Source organism: Crinia signifera, chromosome 5 (genome assembly GCF_055691185.1).
Source record: "Crinia signifera chromosome 5, ASM5569118v1, whole genome shotgun sequence".
NCBI lineage: Eukaryota > Metazoa > Chordata > Amphibia > Anura > Myobatrachidae > Crinia > Crinia signifera.
Window position 1 is genome coordinate 319,313,284 of NC_139221.1, and position 22,554 is coordinate 319,335,837.

Below are 22,554 nucleotides of genomic sequence, written 5' to 3' on the forward strand. Positions count from 1 at the left end.
TTTTATATATAGTGATATAACAAAATAATCGATGGCAGCCAGTTATAGTTAATAACAGCAGAAAACCCCTATTACCATCTGAGGTCATAGTTTTTACGCATTTCATTCTGTAATTTTTTTTTCAGCGTGCAAAGGAAATTGACCACTTTAAAGCTTTAGTCAAGAACCAAAAAAAAAAAAAAAAAAATCGATTTAGGTTCAGATATTTGCCACTTGCGCTCTGCCGTAAAATAAAATCTTATCAAAATTAAAGTTTTATTCATCCGTGATAAAGTTTGAGGTGTTTTTTTTCTCCACAATAAAACAAGAGGATACGTATAATTGTGATTTGGGGTAATCGCACAACGCAGAATTAAAGCAAAAACTGTATTAGGAGACTCTTTTTTTCCGGATTGAATCAGAAAAAGAAAAAAAAACTACCGACATCATTACAGCGATTTCCTCTCGTTCTGAGCGTAATGAAATCTTTTTTTTTTTTGCTACACGTATGCTAATTACATTACTTTTCTATTTAATCTCCCAGCAATTTGCTTGCGCAGCCTGCACGGAGTGCAATGGCGGAGACGTAATGAGAGGCAGTCAGGCCACAAATTGCTCTAGGTAAGTGTGACAGTGATCTATGATCTATCTTGTTGGATGGCACGGTGATTAGCGGAGCACCGACGAGGGGGGAAATATACCGGCAATCAATTTACAGGGTATGCGGGACTGTAAATAACGCATAGCTAATTACTGTGGCGCCCCCCCATCCCTACAGGAAGTGGCAGTATTAACGGACTTTGCAGACTTAAAACCTCTAAAAAGGGGAGTATGGGGTAATGAAACAGGTCGGTGAGGAATCTCTTCTTATACCCCATTTAATGCATAAAATGGCAGCCATTTTGTCAGCCTATTAATTCACTAGGAATTAGAGACATCATAGAGGTAATTTGGGAAATCAACAACAATTCATTGGGGTAGATGTGTGAAGCAGGGATAAGGGAAGAGAAGTGAGCCAGAGGAGGAGTGGCCAATGGCAACCAATCAGCTGCTCTCTATGGGATATTGTCATTAGATTGACATGAACTGGGTCAATCACTGAAGGTTGATGGGGCATAGGTCAATAGGGTTGGTTGGTTGACACAGCAGACGATCAACAATGGCAAGGTCGATAGTAAAAAAGTCGACATGAGTCTTTCACACTTTTTTTTAGCCGACAGGCGGTATTTCATGCCCTACCCACCAATTATTTTGTTTCTGTGCAGGGTAAATACTGGCTGCATTATTATTACACTGCCAAATAGATTTCAGTTTGAACATCCCCCACCCAAATCCTACTCTCTCTGCACAGGTTACATCTGCCCCACCTGCAGAGCAGCATATGTTTTTTCCATTTGCAAAAATTGCAGCCGTGCTAACGGTGAATCAGGCTCACTGTGTCTTCTATGGGTGACACGAGGAACCTCTTTTAGAAAAAAATCTTGAACAAACTAAGTGTCGTATTTATTCTATTTTACAGAAGTGTGCCGATATCCGTGAATAAGAAAGGTGTACTTAAATGAGCTGAATTACAATTAGGAACGCCAGGCAAAATACACTGAGTTTATTGTATGTAAACAATCGCCGCGACTGATTCCAGACAGAACGAGTTACTCTGTAATTATTGCTCAGTCATTTACAATGCAATTACTAATCATCTTTGGGGCAGTCATTAAGGGGGATGTGATGGGCGAATGCAGTCTTGGATAAATGATCATTATTATTATTTTTTCCTTTGGAACATCTTTCCAACGTGGCTGTGGGGAGATTTATTACGGGGAGGACGATGGGGAATTTGCACCCGGGGAAATGATTCCTTTACTGTGGAACCAGGAAATTCATGGCTACATTTGCATATTTTCTGGAGGAGTTTCAGATTTCTTGCAAAATGTGCCCCATCGTCCCGTCTGACACCGGCTGCATCGCTTCCTGCACGTAGACTATAAACTCCGAGGCCTCCTCTCCTTGAGTGTACACCGTGACCGTTTCGATGCCTTCAACGTCGTCTGATGAAACCACCAGGTGGTGCTGCTCGCCCAACCCTACGGACGCTTGCTGTAGTGCTTCCTGGATCATCACCGTGCGATTGGCCGAGCGCTCTTCTTCAGTCACCTGCCAAGAGGATTGGGCGACAGGTTACGGAAAAGAACTATACATAATAGACAGCGCTGGATGTGTGTGAACAGCACAAGTAAGAGCTGCATGCAGTTAGTTTCTTCATAGGTTCATACTCCGATAACATAAGCTAAATTACATTACACGCTCTTCTCTGTCATGTCCCCGGCAAAGGAAAAGAACGGGAATCTGTTACAGTGTCTTATATAGCGCAGCAGATTCCGTTACAGCGTCTTATATAGCGCAGCAGATTCCGTTACAGTGTCTTATATAGCGCAGCAGATTGCGTTACAGTGTCTTATATAGCGCAGCAGATTCCGTTACAGCGTCTTATATAGCGCAGCAGATTCCGTTACAGCGTCTTATATAGCGCAGCAGATTCCGTTACAGTGTCTTATATAGCGCAGCAGATTCCGTTACAGTGTCTTATATAGCGCAGCAGATTCCGTTACAGTGTCTTATATAGCGCAGCAGATTCCGTTACAGCGTCTTATATAGCGCAGCAGATTGCGTTACAGTGTCTTATATAGCGCAGCAGATTCCGTTACAGTGTCTTATATAGCGCAGCAGATTCCGTTACAGCGTCTTATATAGCGCAGCAGATTGCGTTACAGTGTCTTATATAGCGCAGCAGATTCCGTTACAGGATCTTATATAGCGCAGCAGATTCCGTTACAGTGTCTTATATAGCGCAGCAGATTCTGTTACAGTGTCTTATATAGCACAGCAGATTCCGTTACAGTTTCTTATATAGCGCAGCAGGTTCCGTCACAGTGTCTTATATAGTGCAGCAGATTCCGTTACAGTGTCTTATATAGCGCAGCAGATTCCGTTACAGTGTATTATATAGCGCAGCAGATTCCGTTACAGCGTCTTATATAGTGCAGCAGATTCCGTTACAGCGTCTTATATAGCGCAGCAGATTCCGTTACAGCGTCTTATATAGCGCAGCAGATTCCGTTAGTGTCTTATATAGTGCAACAGATTCCGTTGCCGTGTCTTATATAGTGCAGCAGATTCCGTTACAGTGTCTTATATAGCGCAGCAGATTCCGTTAGTGTCTTATATAGTGCAGCAGATTCCGTTGCCGTGTCTTATATAGCGCAGCAGATTCCGTTACAGTGTCTTATATAGCGCAGCAGATTCCGTTAGCGTCTTATATAGCGCAGCAGATTCCGTTACAGTGTCTTATATAGCGCAGCAGATTCCGTTACAGTGTCTTATATAGCGCAGCAGATTCCGTTACATCGTCTTATATAGCGCAGCAGATTCCGTTACAGCGTCTTATATAGCGCAGCAGATTCCGTTACAGTGTCTTATATAGCGCAGCAGATTCCGTTACAGCGTCTTAATAGCGCAGCAGATTCCATTACAGCGTCTTATATAGCGCAGCAGGTTCCGTTACAGGGTCTTATATAGCGCAGCAGTTTCCGTTACAGTGTCTTATATAGCGCAGCAGATTCCGTTACAGTGTCTTATATAGTGCATCAGATTCCGTTACAGCATCTTATATAGCGCAGCAGATTCCGTTACAGCGTCTTATATAGCGCAGCAGATTCCGTTACAGCGTCTTATATAGCGCAGCAGGTTCCGTTACAGGGTCTTATATAGCGCAGCAGATTCAGTTACAATTTCTTATATAGCGCAGCAGATTCCGTTACAGTGTCTTATATAGTGCAGCAGATTCCTTTACAGTGCTTTATATAGCGCAGCAGATTCCGTTACAGTGTCTTATATAGTGCAGCAGATTCCATTACAGGTTCTTATATAGCGCCAAGGACTGTCACTTTGTGACCCATACCTATCCAGAGCCCTCACTCATCACATCTTGATTTCCCTGAGAACGACTGCATCCTCTATAACGCACAGCTGCCACCTACTCAAAGTGTCTGCAAGCCGTTTAACACTGGAGAAGAAGGTCCTGTCACAAACATCAACAGGTCAGTGAGGCTTGCTCCCCGCTCTACATACAACAGAGGCTCGCCACATACAGCTAGAGCCTAAGCGGGTCGTAGCGAGCTCACCTATTGAAAACCTTTCTTCTGCGGCAAATAAGTATATTTCACATTCACATACAGAGGAACACTGCAGCCAATATATTGTACAGTCTGTACCTCATGGTGATTAGACACCTATCCAACTCTCAGGGTGTCCTGTTATTTTCACCAATAAAAGTTTTAAAGTTTTTTTGGCACTGACAAAAATTGCCATACACGTATCTTCTAAAAAGAAATTTGGAGGACTATTTTTTTCAATTAATACACACACCCTGGTGCGCACAGGGTTGTGTGTCTAAGAAAATTTGAAATCTCATTATATATTCCTAAATTGAGTGATTTGGAGCCGGATACTATTAATTATATCTTGGTCATTTATTGTGACTTTTTTATACAGTATGAGTTATTTCTAATTGTGTATTTTTATATTTATTTTTATATGTATTTTTTATAATAAACTGTAATCAATTTTTCAAAAATTGTGTGGCGCTCTCTAAACATCTTCTATTAATTTAAATCATTGTTATATTTACTAATTTAGATCATTTATTCTACTACTCTTATATAGCGCAGCAGATTCCGTTACAGTGTCTTATATAGAGCAGCAGATTCCGTTACAGTGTCTTATATAGCGCAGCAGATTCCGTTACAGTGTCTTATATAGTGCAGCAGATTCCGTTACAGTGTCTTATATAGTGCAGCAGATTCCGTTACAGCGTCTTATATAGCGCAGCAGATTCCGTTAGTGTCTTATATAGTGCAGCAGATTCCGTTGCAGTGCCTTATATAGCACAGCAGATTCCGTTGCGTTTTACAATAGTAGACAGTGATAAAACAAACTGGGTAGCAACAGACAGACTTGGAGGTAGGAGGGTCCTGCTGCAAGCTTACAATCTATAGGGACATAGGAGGGAAACACAAGTACAGGCACCAGTAATAGCATAGCAGTCCCACCAAGTTACAAGTCCAGAAGGAAAGCTATATAATTCATGAGTGCCTATTCAGAGGGTTATGCGTGTGGAACTTAAATATGATAGGCTTGCCTGAAGAGGTTAGTTTTCAAGGAACGCTTGAAAATTTGGAGGCTAGCGGAGAATCTTATTGTGCATGGAAGGGCTTTCCATAGGATGGGAGCAGCCTGAGGAAAGTCCTGTAACAGTGAATGGGAGCTGGTGTTCCTTACAGAAGAGAGACGCAGATCTTGTGCAGAGCGGAGTGGTTGAGATAGGAGATATTATGTGATAAGTAGAGACAGGAGTATATGCATTTGCATATTTATTCGCATATTTTGTCCATTCTCACTTGTTATTGCAGATTTTACCTAAAATCTAGTGATGGTGCATATTTTAGGACCCACCACCTTTCCATCCACGAATCACAGCACTGATTTGCCCTCCTGCTGGCCAGGTAGTGGTAGAGTGTGCAGGCCGGGCCAATATGTGCGCAGTGTGGGGGACATTGCTCTAGGCTGCCAATCTATTTTAATAAAAGTCAGTCGGGGTGGGTTATGCCACAAAGCTCCTGAACCTTTGCCTGCCCCTGGCCTGGGACTTTGCGCCAAGAGAGAGACTTCTGCAGCAGAGGAGGTGGGCGGAAGGATTGTGACATCAAGCGGCGTGGAGGAAACTCCGGGTCACAGTGAGTATGCGGCGCAGGGAGAAAGCCTTCCACTGCGCAGCTTTCACATGCTATGTTGACATTTGATCCATCTGTGCTGGAGATGAGGGTCTGTGTACTTGATAACAGAAGAGCCTAGGACACTGCAGTCTGCTGTAGCAGCCTGGAAGAAAAAAAATCCTGTGTACAGCACTAAACATCTGCAGATACTGTGGTCCTATTTTTGAGGTTTATTTGCAACTAATAGGCTGCTGATTTTTAAATAAATAAGTTAAAAATTACTTTTTTTTATTATTTAATGTAGCATATTTTAAACACTTTTCGTGCATATTTTAAGTATTTTTCATGCATATTTGCATGCATATTTCAAGCTTTTTATATTGCATTTAATCCTCTCTAGTGATAAGTAAAGAGATATAAGCTGGTGCAGAAGGGTAAATAGCTTTATACGCGAGTAGAAGTATTTTATATTGAATACAGTAAAATACAGGCAACCAATGAAGAGACTGGCAGAACGGATCAGCAGACGATGGGCGTCTTGCTAGGAAGATCAGCCTAGCAGCAGCATTTAAAATGGATTGCAGTGGGGAGAGTCTGTTCTGGGGTAGACCAATAAGGAGACTATTGCAATAATCAATGCGGGATATAATGAGTGCATAGATTTAGTATTGTCTTGTGTAAGATAGGGTCGTATTTTGGATACGTTTTTAAGATGCGTGTAACATGATTCGGAGACAGATTGAATTTGGGGAACAAAGGACAGTTCAGAATCAAGGATGACTTCTAGGCAATGAGCTTGTGGGGTAGGGTAGATTGTTGAGTTGTCAACAGTTATGGAGATATCAGGATGGTAACTGTTCATGGCAGGTGGGAATATAAGTAATTCCAATGTGGAAATATTGAGTCTGAGGTGGCGAGAAAACATCCAGGATGAGATGGCAGAGAGGCATTCAGAGACTCGACCCAAGACCGATGGTGTCAACTCTGTGGTTGATAGATAGATTTGAGAATCGTCCGCATACAAGTGATACTGGAATCCGAAAGAGCTGATTAGTTTACCAAGCGATGAGGTGTAGATTGAGAAAAGCAGAGGACCTAAGACTGAGCCTTGCGTAACTCCAACTGACAGAGGTAGTGAAGAGGAGGTAGTCAGAGAAGCAAACACTGAAAGAGCAATCAGATAGGTAAGATGAGAACCAAGAAAGGGCTGTATCATTAAAACCTAGGGAGTGCAGTGTTTGTACGAGAAGAGTGTGATCAACAGTGTCAAACGCAGCTTGTAGAAGAATAAGTAGTAAGTAATGGCCTTTGGACTTAGCAGTCACCAGATTCACCACTTTAGTCAGTGCTGTCTCAGTGGAGTGTTGGGTACGAAAGCCTGACTGAAGTGGGTCTAATAGGGTGTGAGAGTTAAGAAAGTGTGTGAGGCAAGAGTAGACAAGTCTCTCAAGTAGTTTGGAGAGGCAGGGGAGCTGAGAGATAGGACGGTCTATCTCTTCCCCCTGACTCTCCATATCTCTACAAGCTTCCAACGGGATTTCAAGACCCACTTCTTCCAAAACTCATCCCAAACTGTCACCCCTGTCTGTCTGCCACTCTTCCCTCATTTGTTTTTCCTTCTTTTGCTTAAACCATCTTTGATGGCACCAAAATCGTGTCCTCTGCAGCTATGGTTATGTGCCCTGTACTTGTCCTCTATATCATGCAACTGTAAGTCACTGTTCTGCTTATTCGTACTGGGCGCTACAGATCCCGTGTTGTGCCATATAAATAAAGTATAATAATAATAATTATTATTATTAAGAAGACCATATTAGAACTGCTAGTATTTCTGCACTATGCAGTAGGTGTGTTTGATGCGGGACATTAATGGTGGCGTTCTGAATGCGCTCCATTTGCAGAAGTGACAGGAATCATCAAACAGTTTTTGCTAGCAGCCATTCTCCGTTACTTAAATGTAAATAACGGGAGGAAGAGGAGCTCGGAGCTGCGTGTTCCAGGTTCTTCTCCAGAATCAGTCAGGCCTTACTATTTTCACAAGAGATGGTGTTCCCTTCTCTGTATTTATACTTTTTTATAGGAGCTGTCAGGAAAATATAAATCATTAACAGGTTTTACTCCATTTGCTGAGCTTCAAATGTCAGGTCTGCAACTAGGATCCATAACTCTCCCTTTCCAGTATGATAAATCACGGTTCAGCGAGGAGATTTGCATTTCAAAGTCAGTGTTTACATCATCTCACTTCTGAAAATTCTCATTTACATTCTCATAGAACAGCCGAGGGCTGAGTCCCATCCGCCGCATAATGGAGTAAACCATCCCGACCGTTAAATGAGCGACGATGCCAGCTTCAATTCCCTGAGCTGGCATTTCTGTTCTGGTTTGATGCCAGCATTGTGCTTAATTTAAAATATAAAAGGCGATGCTGAAGATCGCGCCCCCTGGGTTAGGAGAAAACAAGGCTGGAATTTTAGTGGGATGAAACGCTAAAAATCCTTCAGAAGTTTCCTTCCGCTCGCATTGAGAGAACAAACTTCTCACCGACGGCTGTCGATTCATTGATTTTTTTTAATAGGTGACTTTTTCAGTCTACGGTATCTAGATCGAAAATCACGTGGTTGGTTGACCTCTCTTGTTCGAACACGTCTAGCTAGATGCCTAAAGATAGTCGATTGACAGTAACGGAAGTTAGATGTGTTGGTCGACGGGAGTTTTTCATGGTTTTTGCTGTAGACTGACTTGACTTTAACATACAAATGGGCATAGAGCTGGGGTAGCCAACTCCAGTCCTCGAGAGCTACCAACAGTTAATGTTTTCCAGATCTCCTCACAGAATCACACGTGAAGTAATTATCTCCACCTGTGGATCTTAGAAAATGTGTCAGTCAGTAATGAGTGGTTGTCTGGATAATGTGAACTGTTGGTAGCTCTCAAGGACTGGAGTTGGCTACCACTGGCCTAGAGATAGATTATAATAGTGTGTCGAGCATAGCGAGCCAGGCAGGGGGACCACTTATTTGGTGTCTATGACCACCTATGTCAACGTAGACACCAAACAAAGTGAAAAACTCGACCTAGTAACTGTCTATCACATTTCCGTCGATCTAACATTTGTATCTAACTTAAGTTACTGTCGAACTAGACATTGTTGACTATCTTGAAGCGTGGTCGACCACATGATTGTCCATCTAGACACTGCCGTTCCGCTATATATATATCAGAACCACTTTTACTGCAGTCTGGGCACTGTACTTGTGCATGATTCAGGCCTGTTCGCTAGGCTACCTATACCCGCAGCCTAGCGAACAGGTCAGCGCGGACCATCAGTCGCTGACCATTGAATCAGTCACCGATCACTGAATGATTTTTCTCCCCTTCGGAAATAGAAGTCAGTGAAGTGGGACTTTTATTTCAGCCAGAGGTGGCCAAAAAGGGGTCAGACGCTGGCGTCATGCGACATCTGCCCCAAGCAGGCATCGGCCTGTCTGCGCTCCCATGCTCCAGCCCCCATCCACTCCCTCTGGACTGATGGTGTGAAACTAGAAAACGGTGTAACACTTGGATGCACACAGAATATAGGTATGCAGCATATCATTTTAATCATCAGAAGCTGCTTGTGCATCCTATTTGCACAGAATTGCATTGGACCAATCAGCTCACGCCAGGCATTTCCTGTAGCGGGAGATGCCTGGCGTGAGCTGATCGTTCCAATGCAATTCTGCAACCTGCACCATTCACTGGCAATGCTAATGTGAATACTGTAGCTTTCAGTCTAGCACCCTGCATCTTTCAAACCCCCTCAGTTCCCCTTCCCTTTCTGGGGTGTCTTTCACTCAATGTGGTGCTTCTAGCACAGTGTGGTCTGTATATAAGTGCAGATAAACAGACCACTCTGTGCTAGAAGCACCACAGCAGAGAGCAGGAAAGAGGAGCGGCAAGGGTTTTGAAAGGTACAGAGGGGCTACAATGAACTCTAGATATAAACTCGTATGAATGAAATAAAAAGCCAGCTCCTGGCATTGACGGTGACATACATTTTCCTAAAGGTGCAAACCATGATCTCACCTGTTCCACCACCGTAACAGTTCCGGGAGCCATAGCAACCACCGAAGCGACAGCGTCGTGGGACTCCGATCCCAACTCAATGATCTGCTGAAGTATGTTCACGGCCGTGGGGTCAAATTTATCACCTGAACAAGAGAGATAATACATACAAGTTACCTGTATAAGGCTTGGTAGCGTGACTTGTGTCCTTTTACAGCCGCCACGAAAATATGGACTGCGAAAGACTGAACGAAGTACATGAATACGGCTCTTCTGAGAGTCCTAAATGTACATAATTAATGAAGAGAAAATTAAACACACAACTTTTTATCGTATGAAGGGATTGTGTTCCGAGTAGCTATATAATGATATTTCTCATCAGTGCTGTGTACGCTTCCTCTAAAGCCGCCATCTGGGTGACCATCTGCAGCTCGGCGGATAAACAAAGCCAGGCTTCTGCAGAACAATTTGCAGATATGAAATCAAATATTGTTCGGAAATTAGGCTTCATCTTCCTTTATGCCGTACAGAGAGAGTGCGGGCGCGGTGCACTTTACCTACAGCTGGGGAACAATGATAAAAGACTATGAAGCAGAAAGGCAATGACACAACAGAGTGTGTGTGTTTGTGTTGTGTGTGTGATCCTAACCACAATGATTTGTTGCCTATTAAGCACCACTGATTTTTGTCATGACAGAAAGCAATTATTGCAGGGACACTGATCTGTTTTAAACTTGCTGGATTTTGATGGGCTTTTAACTAGTAACACATCACCGATCTTATGAAGAATGTTCACAATAATGCGACGCGTTGGTGTGTGGTTGGCTTGTTTAATGCTATCAACAGGGTTCCGTGGATGGAAAACAATGAAGATGCCATAGAAATGCTATGTGCTGCATGTTATCTGTGTCGGCATTTAAATTCTTAAAGCATCATGCTTAAAGTTATAGTGTGGGATGGTACTAAAGGGCCGCATTTCCCATAATCCCCAAGCTCTGACCAGCGGAGCTTCGGTGCGGAGGGTAACGCGCATATACGGGGTCGGAACCAAGAAGTGCCGACATTGGAAAGGGCAGCTTTTAATAGGAAGAGCTGACCTTTGCTATACTAATCCCGCACATAAGGTCGACATGTTTTTCGCTGTCAACACCATCAGTGTTTTGATGAAACAACTGGACCATCCTTAAATCTTTTCATGGGATAACAATGTCTTATCGTTTCAGAATTATATAATTTAAAAAGTTAGATGGTCCCTAAATGAATTTGAAGAAACTGGGGACAAAATCTAATCAAATAAAAAATGAAATCCAGGAATCATTAATGAGCAGCGGTGGCGCTAGAGGTGGACTGCAGCACGGTTCAAAATTCAAATAGGGGAGCCACACCCACTGCCACCAACTACCATTCCAAACTGACTCACCAGCAGTTGGCGTTTCTCTCCTATTTGAATTTTGAACTGTGCAGCAGCCCCGCCCCCTCTGGAGCCGCCACTGGTAATGAGACAAATACAGCACCTCTGTATAGAAACGTATCGCTTGGCACAAAGCAAAGCTGAATGCTTCTAACATCCAAATCTAAATGCCATTTGGTCGACTTAGGCAAGGTCGACAGACAAACGGGGGACGTGAGTTTTTCATGATTTTTTGGGGGGTCTATGCAATCGTACATTGACAAGGACACGTATATATGCACCGCGTTCGCTCGCCGTGCTGCGTGCACTATTATATTCCCAGCCAATGCCGACTTGGATAATAAAATATGAAAAACTCTTAAAAAAAAAAATATCACAGAAAACACATGTCGACATTTTTGACTGACATTGCCTATGCCAGCCATAAGCTTGTGTCGACTTTTTTGCAGGGTTGACATACCTTAGTTTGACCCTGCCAAAAGGTGGACACAAGCTTATGGCGGACATAACAATGTAGGTGTCGACCTAGACCATGTCTACCCACTGACTGTACACCCTGGAAATAAACCCTGTGTATTACTGGAACTGTCCATGGTGCTTCTTATTCAGCAAACCCCCGGTAGCTGCTGAGCTTGTGCTCATACAATACAGAAGCGTGACGGTCTGTTGCTGGCTCTTCATTATTCATTGGCCTCCGCAGAGCGTCATGCCACACTTACTGGTTTCCGAGGTGTAGTGCAGATCCTGGAGAGCGGCAACAGCTGTCTGTGTTCCCTGAACATCTGTTTCAGCCTCAGTGATATGAAGGAACTGGGCAGAGATCTCTTCGGTCACATCCACAGACTGCCGAGCGCCGCAGATACAGGGAACAGGGAAAGGAAAGTGCATCATAGAAGGTGATTTAGAAACGGACGGATCTGCACAACAAACTAACAGAACAGCTTACCTGGAGCAGACATTACTGCAAAACTAACAACACATTAACATCGTTACACAAAGAACGAACATGGTGCCAACATTGCCTTAACTGAGGATCTGCCGTCATGCCATGCTTACAGTGCTGCAGTATGGGAAAACATTTCAATATATAAACCTGGGAGTGTAAAATGTTTAACATTAGCCGGACTCTCAGAGGGGGTGCAACCGGCAGCACAGCAGAGGGAAATGTAACTGGGAGCACAGCAGAGGGGGAATGTAACTGGGAGAACAGCAGAGGGGGAATGTAACTGGGAGCACAGCAGAGGGGGAATGTAACTGGGAGCACAGCAGAGGGGGAATGTAACTGGGAGCACAGCAGAGGGGGAATGTAACTGGGAGCACAGCAGAGGGGGAATGTAACTGGGAGCACAGCAGAGGGGGAATGTAACTGGGAGCACAGCAGAGGGGGAATGTAACTGGGAGCACAGCAAAGGGGGAATGAAATGGGAGCCCAGCAGAGGGCAATGTAACTGGCTTCACGGCAGATGAGAATTTAACTGGCTTCACGGCAGAGGAGAATGTAACTGGGAGAACAGCAGAGGGAAATGTACAGTAACTGGCAGCACAGCAGAAGGGAACGTAACTGGCAGCACAACAGAGTGGGGTGCATCTGGGAGCACAGCAGAGGGGAGAGTAACCAGCAGCACAGCAGAAGGGAATGTAACTGGCAGCACTGCAGAGGAAGAGTGTAACTGGCAGCACAGTAGGGGGAAATGTACAGTAACTGGCAGCACAGCAGAGAGAAGAGTAACTGGCAGCATAGCAGAAGGGAATGTAACTGGCAGCACAACAGAAGGGAACGTAACTGGCAGCACAGCAGAGGAAGAGTGTAACTGGCAGCACAGCAGAGGGAAATGTACAGCAACTGGCAGCACAACAGAGGAAGAGTAACGGGGCAGCACAGCAGAGGGAAATGTACAGTAACTGGCAGCACAGCAGAGGAAGAGTGTAACTGGCAGCACAGCAGAGGGAAATGTACAGTAACTGGCAGCACAGCAGAGGGAAATGTAGAGTAACTGGCAGCACAGCAGAGGAAGAGTGTAACTGGCAGCTCAGCAGAGGGAAATGTACAGTAACTGGTGGCAGCATAGCAGAGGGGAGTGTAACTGGCAGCACAGCAGAGGGGAATATTTATGTAAGCACAGAATAAAATCATTCAGTAGTAAAACTTGTAGATTCCGGGAATGTGCCGGGTACCATAGAGACAGCACATCTATACCTGGCCCTGACGAAGATGGTACAGCAATAGATTACACGAAAGACAAAGTATTGCTGATGCCCTTTTAGTGCGCCCATTAATCACCGCTCGCACACAATGCTTACCAGCCAGGCTTATCTGACAACCACCTGACAGCCCGGGCATTCATCACAGCAGCGGCAGCCTCACAGCCAATGCCAGCAATGCAGTCAGAACTCACAGCGGCTGCTCGGATGGGATTCTGATTTTTTATTGCAAAGATTAAAATAATAAGAAACAAAACAAACCCCGGAAATGAGGAATGATGGAGATTACAGGTAATGGACAGCTTCATAATACAGCGTTCCCAAGGGCTAAAAAGACGCATAAAACGGACTTCAATAAATCAGTAAGATGCTTACAGTAGGGCCCTGAGCATGGAGCGTTCTAATCCCTGGTACCGGTGACATCAGCATTGTTATCTGTGACAACTGCCCTGTAACTAGTGGGTGGTTGTGATGATGCTGGAAGGTGGCGAAGGAAAAGAATCAATGCGATATATGATCATCGGTCTCGTAGAGGGTCCTGCTTGTAAGGGCATATAGGGGAGGGTCAGACAGACTGGGGTGACATGAATGGGGTAGGCAGCGAGCATGGAATAGAGGGTTAGGAGGATAGCCGTATGTCTGATGAAGAAGTTGATCTTCTGTATGGATTTCTGAAAATTCATCCTGATTAGTGCAAGCCGGTGAGGGGGCAGAGACCCGTTCTCGAGCAGCTCACGCCTGTGCACTGGTTGGTTACGGGCTAACTAATGACCACTCTTGGTCGAAGGAGTTTAATTAGACGAATAAAGACAGTCTACGGGGTCTAGAGCGACAGTGCCGGGAGTTAGGCGCATGAGGGAGAACGACGGCAACAAGAGCGACAGTTTTAGAGGTTTTTTTGGTTCCCGAATATCACAGCTGTTCCCGTGGACACGGTATATGTGCATAGTGTCCCCTCGCATGGTCCCTCGCTATTCTCAGCACACTTATAATCTAACACTATTGCCACTTGGATCGTAAAGAACGAACCAAGTTGGGCTGCACCAAAAAAAACCCTCGAAAAACGTGTGTCGGCGTGGTGACTGTCGAACTGATCTCTGTCGAACTCCGGCTGGCATCTAACTCTCGTCACTGCCGCTCTAGACCCCTGTTGACTATCTTAGACATCTTTTACCAAGAGTGGTCAATTAGGTAACAGTTGATCTAGACACCGGCGACCGTATACGCACTGGTTCACGACTGGATCTGTCCTAATCAGTAGCGTCTCATTCCGGCACAACGCCAAACTACGCTCTTGCCTCTATGATAGCCTATCCCTACTAACAAAGGACATTTGCAGACCAGATGCCTACATCTTGTATCTTTATTTGAGTGTCCCTCAAGCACTTTGATCCCTGTAATAAGTCAGACTATAGTTGAATAAGACGGGCTGACGCTTTTCTGCGCAGATCATTTTGGCCGCCGCGGCCGGTCTCTTACCTCCCACCGTGTCTCCTTGTCGCTTTCAACCATTTTAAGATTATGCTTATTCTTCAGATGTCTGTTGAATTCCCATTTCGTTCCATACACAAAACTGCATACAGGGCACTTAATACCTCCTAAAGATAGGTACGGAGAGATGAAAAGAACATTCTGTATTATAATGTAATGAATGCCATTCAAGGCGCAAAGGACAACAGAGCGATACAATATGGTATAATAGGCGACATTAAAAGAAATCTGATTATATTTAAAATCGCTAATTACAAGAACGATCTCTACGCCGATGGAACATAAGACTACCCAACACCTCCAAAAATGTCACAGTAGCGTGCGCATGAAACAAAGAGAGCGGTAAATTAGCATTTTAACTACTGTTTATTTAAAAATTAATTACATTTTCAATAGCTTCACAAATAATTGAACAACGGCGGGACGTGAAAGGCTTGTTGGCATTCACCCACGAAAACACTTGTATTCAATGTGTGGGGGATTTGATTGCCAAAACGCTGACAAAGGGATGAATGCCGCCACTGTGTTGTTCTTTAAAACTAGACATTTTGTGGGACGAATGCGACGATTTAGAAGTAGAAATGCTGTAACAGTATTGTGGGGCGAGTTTGTATCTTCGGTCTCACACTCGGGAACCGACTTGGTCACTCATTAATGGAACAAAGGGGTATCTGTTTGTGCGATAAAGGGGGGACGTCCTATTTTACACACTTCGGAACTTATTATAAAAAGATTTTATTTATAGGGCGCCACAAGTGGTTGGCAGCGCCATACATGAGGCACACATTACAACAATACAGGGTGAGCAAAACAGAGCACAGGTAACAACTATGAGCACAATGCTCAGTACACAATACAGCTGGGATGTAGGGAAGCAGAGGAGGTGTCGGTGTACTACCAGGTGCAGCGCCGTACATAGGGCACACATTAGTACAATACAGGGGACACAGAACATTACAGTTTCTGAGACACTGTAACAGCAGCACAATGCTCAGTGAACAATACAGCTGGGATGTAGGGAAGCAGAGGAGGTGTCTGTGTACTACCAGGGGCAGTGCTGTACATAGGGCACACATTAGTACAATACAGGGGACACAGAACATTACAGTGACTGAGACACTACAACAGCACAGGTAACAGCAGCACAATGCTCAGTACACAATATAGCTGGGATGTAGGGAAGCAGAGGAGGTGTCCGTGTACTACCAGGGGCAGCGCTGTACATAGTGCACACATTAGTACAATACAGGGAACACAGAACATTACAGTGACTGAGACACTACAACAGCACAGGTAACAGCAGCACAATGCTCAGTACACAATATAGCTGGGATGTAGGGAAGCAGAGGAGGTGTCCGTGTACTACCAGGGGCAGCGCTGTACATAAGGAACACATTAGTACAATACAGGGGACACAGTACATTACAGAGACTGAGACACTACAACAGCACAGGTAACAGCAGCACAATGGTCAGTACACAATACAGCTGGGATGTAGGGAAGCAGAGGAGGTGTCTGTGTACTACCAGGTGCAGCGCTGTACATAGGGCACACATTAGTACAATACAGGGGACACAGAACATTACAGTGAGTGAGACACTACAACAACACAGGTAACAGCAGCACAATGATCAGTACACAATACAGCTGGGATGTAGGGAAGCAGAGGAGGTGTCTGTGTACTACCAGGGGCAGTGCTGTACATAGGGCACACATTAGTACAATACAGGGGACACAGAACATTACAGTGACTGAGACACTACAACAGCACAGGTAACAGCAGCACAATTCTCAGTACACAATACAGCTGGGATGTAGGGAAGCAGAGGAGGTGTCCGTGTACTACCAGGGGCAGCGCTGTACATAAGGAACACATTAGTACAATACAGGGGACACAGAACATTACAGTGACTGAGACACTACAACAGCACAGGTAACAGCAGGACAATGCTCAGTACACAATACAGCTGGGATGTAGGGAAGCAGAGGAGGTGTCCGTGTACTACCAGGGGCAGCACCGTACATAGGGCACACATTAGTACAATACAGGGGACGCAGAACATTACAGTGACTGAGACACTACAACAGCACAGGTAACAGCAGCACAATGCTCAGTACACAATACAGCTGGGATGTAGGGAAGCAGAGGAGGTGTCCGTGTACTACCAGGGACAGCGCTGTACATAGGGCACACATTAGTACAATACAGGGGACACAGAACATTACAGTGACTGAGGCACTACAACAGCACAGGTAACAGCAGCACAATGCTCAGTACACAATACAGCTGGGATGTAGGGAAGCAGAGGAGGTGTCCGTGTACTACCAGGGGCAGCGCCGTACATAGGGCACACATTAGTACAATACAGGGGACAAAGAACATTACAGTGACTGAGACACTACAACAGCACAGGTAACAGCAGCACAATGCTCAGTACACAGTACAGCTGGGATGTAGTGAAGCAGAGGAGGTGTTCGTGTACTACCAGGTGCAGCGCTGTACATAGGGCACACATTAGTACAATACAGGGGACACAGAACAATACAGTGAATGAGACACTACAACAGCACAGGTAACAGCAGCACAATGCTCAGTATACAATACAGCTGGGATGTAGGGAAGCAGAGGAAGTGTCTGTGTACTACCAGGTGCAGCACTGTACATAGGGCACACATTAGTACAATACAGGGGACACAGGACATTACAGTGACTGAGACACTACAACAGCCCAGGTAACAGCAGCACAATACTCAGTACACAATACAGCTGGGATGTAGGGAAGCAGAGGAGGTGTCCGTGTACTACCAGGGGCAGCACCGTACATAGGGCACACATTAGTACAATACAGGGGACACAGAACATTACAGTGACTGAGACACTACAACAGCGCAGGTAACAGCAGCACAATGCTCAGTACACAATACAGCTGGGATGTAGGGAAGCAGAGGAGGTGTCCGTGTACTACCAGGGGCAGCGCTGTACATAGGGCACACATTAGTACAATACAGGGGACACAGAACATTACAGTGACTGAGACACTACAACAGCACAGGTAACAGCAGCACAATGCTCAGTACACAATACAGCTGGGATGTAGGGAAGCAGAGGAGGTGTCCGTGTACTACCAGGGGCAGCGCTGTACATAGGGCACACATTAGTACAATACAGAAGACACAGAACATTACAGTGACTGAGACACTACAACAGCACAGGTAACAGCAGCACAATGCTCAGTATACAATACAGCTGGGATGTAGGGAAGCAGAGGAGGTGTCCGTGTACTACCAGGGGCAGCGCCGTACATAGGGCACACATTACTACAATACAGGGGACACAGAACATTACAGTGACTGAGACACTACAACAGCACAGGTAACAGCAGCACAATGCTCAGTACACAATATAGCTGGGATGTAGGGAAGCAGAGGAGGTGTCCGTGTACTACCAGGAGCAGCACCGTACATAGGGCACACATTAGTACAATACAGCTGGGATGTAGGGAAGCAGAGGAGGTGTCCGTGTACTACCAGGGGCAGCGCTGTACATAAGGAACACATTAGTACAATACAGGGGACACAGTACATTACAGAGACTGAGACACTACAACAGCACAGGTAACAGCAGCACAATGGTCAGTACACAATACAGCTGGGATGTAGGGAAGCAGAGGAGGTGTCTGTGTACTACCAGGGGCAGTGCTGTACATAGGGCACACATTAGTACAATACAGGGGACACAGAACATTACAGTGACTGAGACACTACAACAGCACAGGTAACAGCAGGACAATGCTCAGTACACAATACAGCTGGGATGTAGGGAAGCAGAGGAGGTGTCCGTGTACTACCAGGGGCAGCACCGTACATAGGGCACACATTAGTACAATACAGGGGACGCAGAGCATTACAGTGACTGAGACACTACAACAGCACAGGTAACAGCAGCACAATGCTCAGTACACAATACAGCTGGGATGTAGGGAAGCAGAGGAGGTGTCCGTGTACTACCAGGGACAGCGCTGTACATAGGGCACACATTAGTACAATACAGCTGGGATGTAGGGAAGCAAAGGTGGTGTCCGTGTACTACCAGGGGCAGCGCTGTACATAGGGCACACGTTAGTACAGGGGGACTGGAGCTCTCGAAGACGGTCGGTGGGTAGGGAGAGCAACCTCGGGTTGCAATTCACAGTGAATTGCATCATCATGGCTCCGGACAATGCATCATGTGGTCTATCATCTTGGCATGGTGTAGTGTGGGCAGACCAGAGCTATGTGATTTTACATTCATGTCCCTTGCTCCGCCCCTACCCAGTGTTAAGGTGCTCATACACTGCCTGTGATGTCTCGCAACAGTGTACGGACACCCGACAGAGTGCGAGCCACCGGGACCTTCCGTTGTGATGGATCGCATGTGTCCCTCCCTGCTTCTCGCCCGCCCCGCCACCTGGAGGAACGGGTGGTCGGACGGCCTGCCGGTCCGACCACCTGGTCGTGTCCGATGCGTTCGGGACCACGCATCGGACCCGACGGCATTTCAGGAAGAGGCGATTTGGTCCGATTTAACGGGCCGATTGGTCGCAATCGGCCGAAATCAGACCAAATCGCCTTGATGTATGGGGGCCTTTACTCTCCCCCATCATGCTCCCTGCCATATCACGCTGGCTGCCTTACTGCCATCCATCCGTATTTGAAGTATCAGAAAATGACACAGTGGTCTATTTACTAAGCCTTGCATGGAGATACAGTTGAGAGAGATAAAGTATGAGCCACTCAGCTCCTATCACTTTTCAAACACAGCATGTGACATTGCAGCTTATTGGCTGCTTTTTTATCTTGAACCCTAGAGAAAGAGGGCAAAGGTCTGATTCAAACCTGATCGCTGGGCTTTCAAATCTGCGGAGCCCAGCGATCAGGTAAATACAACACCCCACACCAATTCCCACCCCTGTGAACGGCTGCAAATTCACTCGCAGCCGTACACACAGAGAAATCCATTCCCCATGGAGAATGCCCAGAAAATGCCTGTGACGTCCCCAAAAGGCTGCCCACTGCCAATCACACAGTGAGCGGCCGGTGATCGGTGCGCTGTCCTAAGATGATCACCAGGGTTGGAAATCCGCAGCCCTCCGATCAGGGCTGAATTGGGCCCTAAGTACGTAACCACAGTAATTTCAGGCATATTATTTCCATATTTCGATGAATACATTGCCTTGCTGTTTACACACCAGAACGGACTTTGATAATCGTCATGCGTGTCGCATAGAGATTATTTTACTGCGCACGCCCTCTGCTGCCACCGCTAATAAGAAACAGATTGTAATGGCAACGTAAACGGCGGCACTTCATCAGCTCCCAGCGATTGTGTTCCGTCAGATGGAGAACACTCACGCTGATTTCCTATACTTCAGCTTGGAAAAATAATCCCGTTCACAAAATTCCCATCAAAGAGCTCAGCTGTGATTACAGAGGGTATTAACGAGCAAATTCTCCACAAGATCATTCCGATTGCTTGTAATTCGTTGGCACGTTAATTAACAATTAAAAAAATAAAACAAGGAAACCGCTAGATGTAGCCAAGTCCGCGCAGTGGTGGCAGCCATTTTGTCGGCTTAACTAATGTTCACGAGAATTTATTTGGGGAGCTGAATAGGGAGGTCCTCAACTTTTGAGGGGTCTATAGCAGTGGTTCCCAAACGGTGTGCCGTGGCACCCTAGGGTGCCTCGGGACCTTTGCAGGGGTGCCTCGGGTTTGGGGTCCAGGACCAATGCAAATTATTAATGGTCATTGTAATATGCAAAACCACTGCTGGTAGCTGCCAATCATAAACTATGTGAACAAGCAAAAGTGAATTCAGTCCCTTACCACATAATTAAACCTAAAGATGACATATTAACCAAATTTACTTAATTTAAAAAAAAAATCTCAAATCCCAGGGGTGCCTTGAAAAAAATCTGATACTTAGAGGGTGCCATGATTCAAAAAAGTTTGGGAACCACTGGTCTATAGTATTAGATTAACTTGTCATATTCTCATGGGCTTTGTCCAGACTTACAGTAATAGCTGGATCTGGTCTCCCTGGTTGATTCCCTTTATATCCTCTTTAGTATACAGTATGTTCCGGCTGATGGGAAATACCATATGACCCGGCAGGGCAGGGGGAGCATGAAAGTAGCCAACGGGACACAGAAAGTGTACCCTCACTTCACTTGCTTCATTTGTTCATCACCTGGTTACTAAAGGCAACCAGTGGTGGCGTGGAGAGTGAAATTGCTTTTCCACCGACTTTGCCGTCGCAGGTCACATGGTATGTTTTATTCGTCACGTGGTCCAGACTACATACACAGCCTGGGAACTAGCTGCTACCATGTTGCTATATTAAGATGGTGGTGTGTAATTTACTAGGGTCAAGTGAAACGGAGTGCAGGCTAATCATATACCTAAGAAAGGGGTGGAGGAAACACAGAACAATATACTGGGAACGCCCTTATAAAAAGGAAACGAGTAAGGAAATATTAATCCACAGTCTACATATAGGATGTGGGGAGTGAGGGAAAAATTTTTAGGGTGTCACCAGTATGGAGGTCATCTTGGTTGAAACTTTTTATATTGCATGTGACATATAAAACAGATGCCGAATTTCATTAAAATAAAAAAACAATGGCGGTTTGAGCAACTTTATTCATTCTGACTGATAAGTCACATGACTACCTTCCCAATTAAAAATCCAAAATGGCTGCCATAATGGTACTGTAAAAAGTGTTCCCCAATCCCATTACACAGGGCTTGACAAATCCTGGGGTCAGGTCACCATGGTGACCAGATTCTGCTTCCTGGCGACTAGATATTGCAGGGAGGCAGGAAGCAGATCCTGCTCGTGGCCGGAAAGGCAACAGCGGGGCAGAGCGGTGGACAACTCACCCAGCTGTATCAGAGCAAGTCCGCCACTATTTCAAAACTCGAGCCGGATTGTGAGCCAATCGGAGCTTGTGGTTCAGCAGTGGCAGTTGTAGCTCCTGATTGGCTGTCAGTTATTTCCTTTTTATGAGGCTCATTCCACACTTATGGACCACTGTGTATTATACCTTGATTCTTTCATGGTTTAATGTTCCTAAAATATTTTTTTTTTTGTGGGGGAGGGAGTTTTATAATCAATTTGTGTCATCTCTTCAGTGTTATCCTGTACCTCACATTTGCTTCACACTGAGCGCATCAATACAGCGTAAAACCAGTACACAGGGAATTCGGACAAGCTGCATAAAAATGTCGTCACTGGCGAACACCTAGGTCGATGCGTATCGGGCCGCCGTTAACGACTGGTCAGTCTCAGATCGCACAGGACCCGACAATAGACAAATCATTTGTTTAAAAAAAAAATAGGGGGGAAATAAAGATTATAAATTGGTAAAACCTCTCCAAGAAGCCGGAATAAGTTAATGATCTGATAAAAAATAGCAAATAACCTTTCTGTATACCTAAATGTCATGAAAACCATAATACATATTAATTCAGTGACATTTAGAAAAAAGCGATAAAGATACAGCACAGTATAAAGCGTCCTCCCACTAAAAAAAGATAGATATGTCAGGGGGATCTTGCTGTAGCGCTGAAGGGATCGCAATGTGGTCATTATTGTTTTGCTGTCTGCGAATGCAGTA

At 45.2% G+C, this 22,554-nt stretch overlaps 1 protein-coding gene across 3 annotated transcripts in view; it reads right to left on the minus strand.

Annotated features, from left to right (window-relative positions):
* Positions 1-1,562: 1,562 nt before the first annotated feature.
* The window catches only part of ZFAT (zinc finger and AT-hook domain containing), a 116,673-nt gene continuing 95,681 nt past the window's right edge, over positions 1,563-22,554 (minus strand). For all 3 annotated transcript variants that reach the window (XM_083144885.1, XM_083144886.1, XM_083144887.1), the window contains 4 exons: positions 14,884-15,002; positions 11,922-12,045; positions 9,813-9,937; positions 1,563-2,130 (listed from right to left, as the gene is read on the minus strand). In XM_083144885.1, coding sequence (XP_083001011.1) covers positions 1,891-2,130; positions 9,813-9,937; positions 11,922-12,045; positions 14,884-15,002 — 608 coding nt within the window. In that variant the 3' untranslated portion in view covers positions 1,563-1,890. The remainder of the gene's footprint in view (positions 2,131-9,812; positions 9,938-11,921; positions 12,046-14,883; positions 15,003-22,554) is intronic.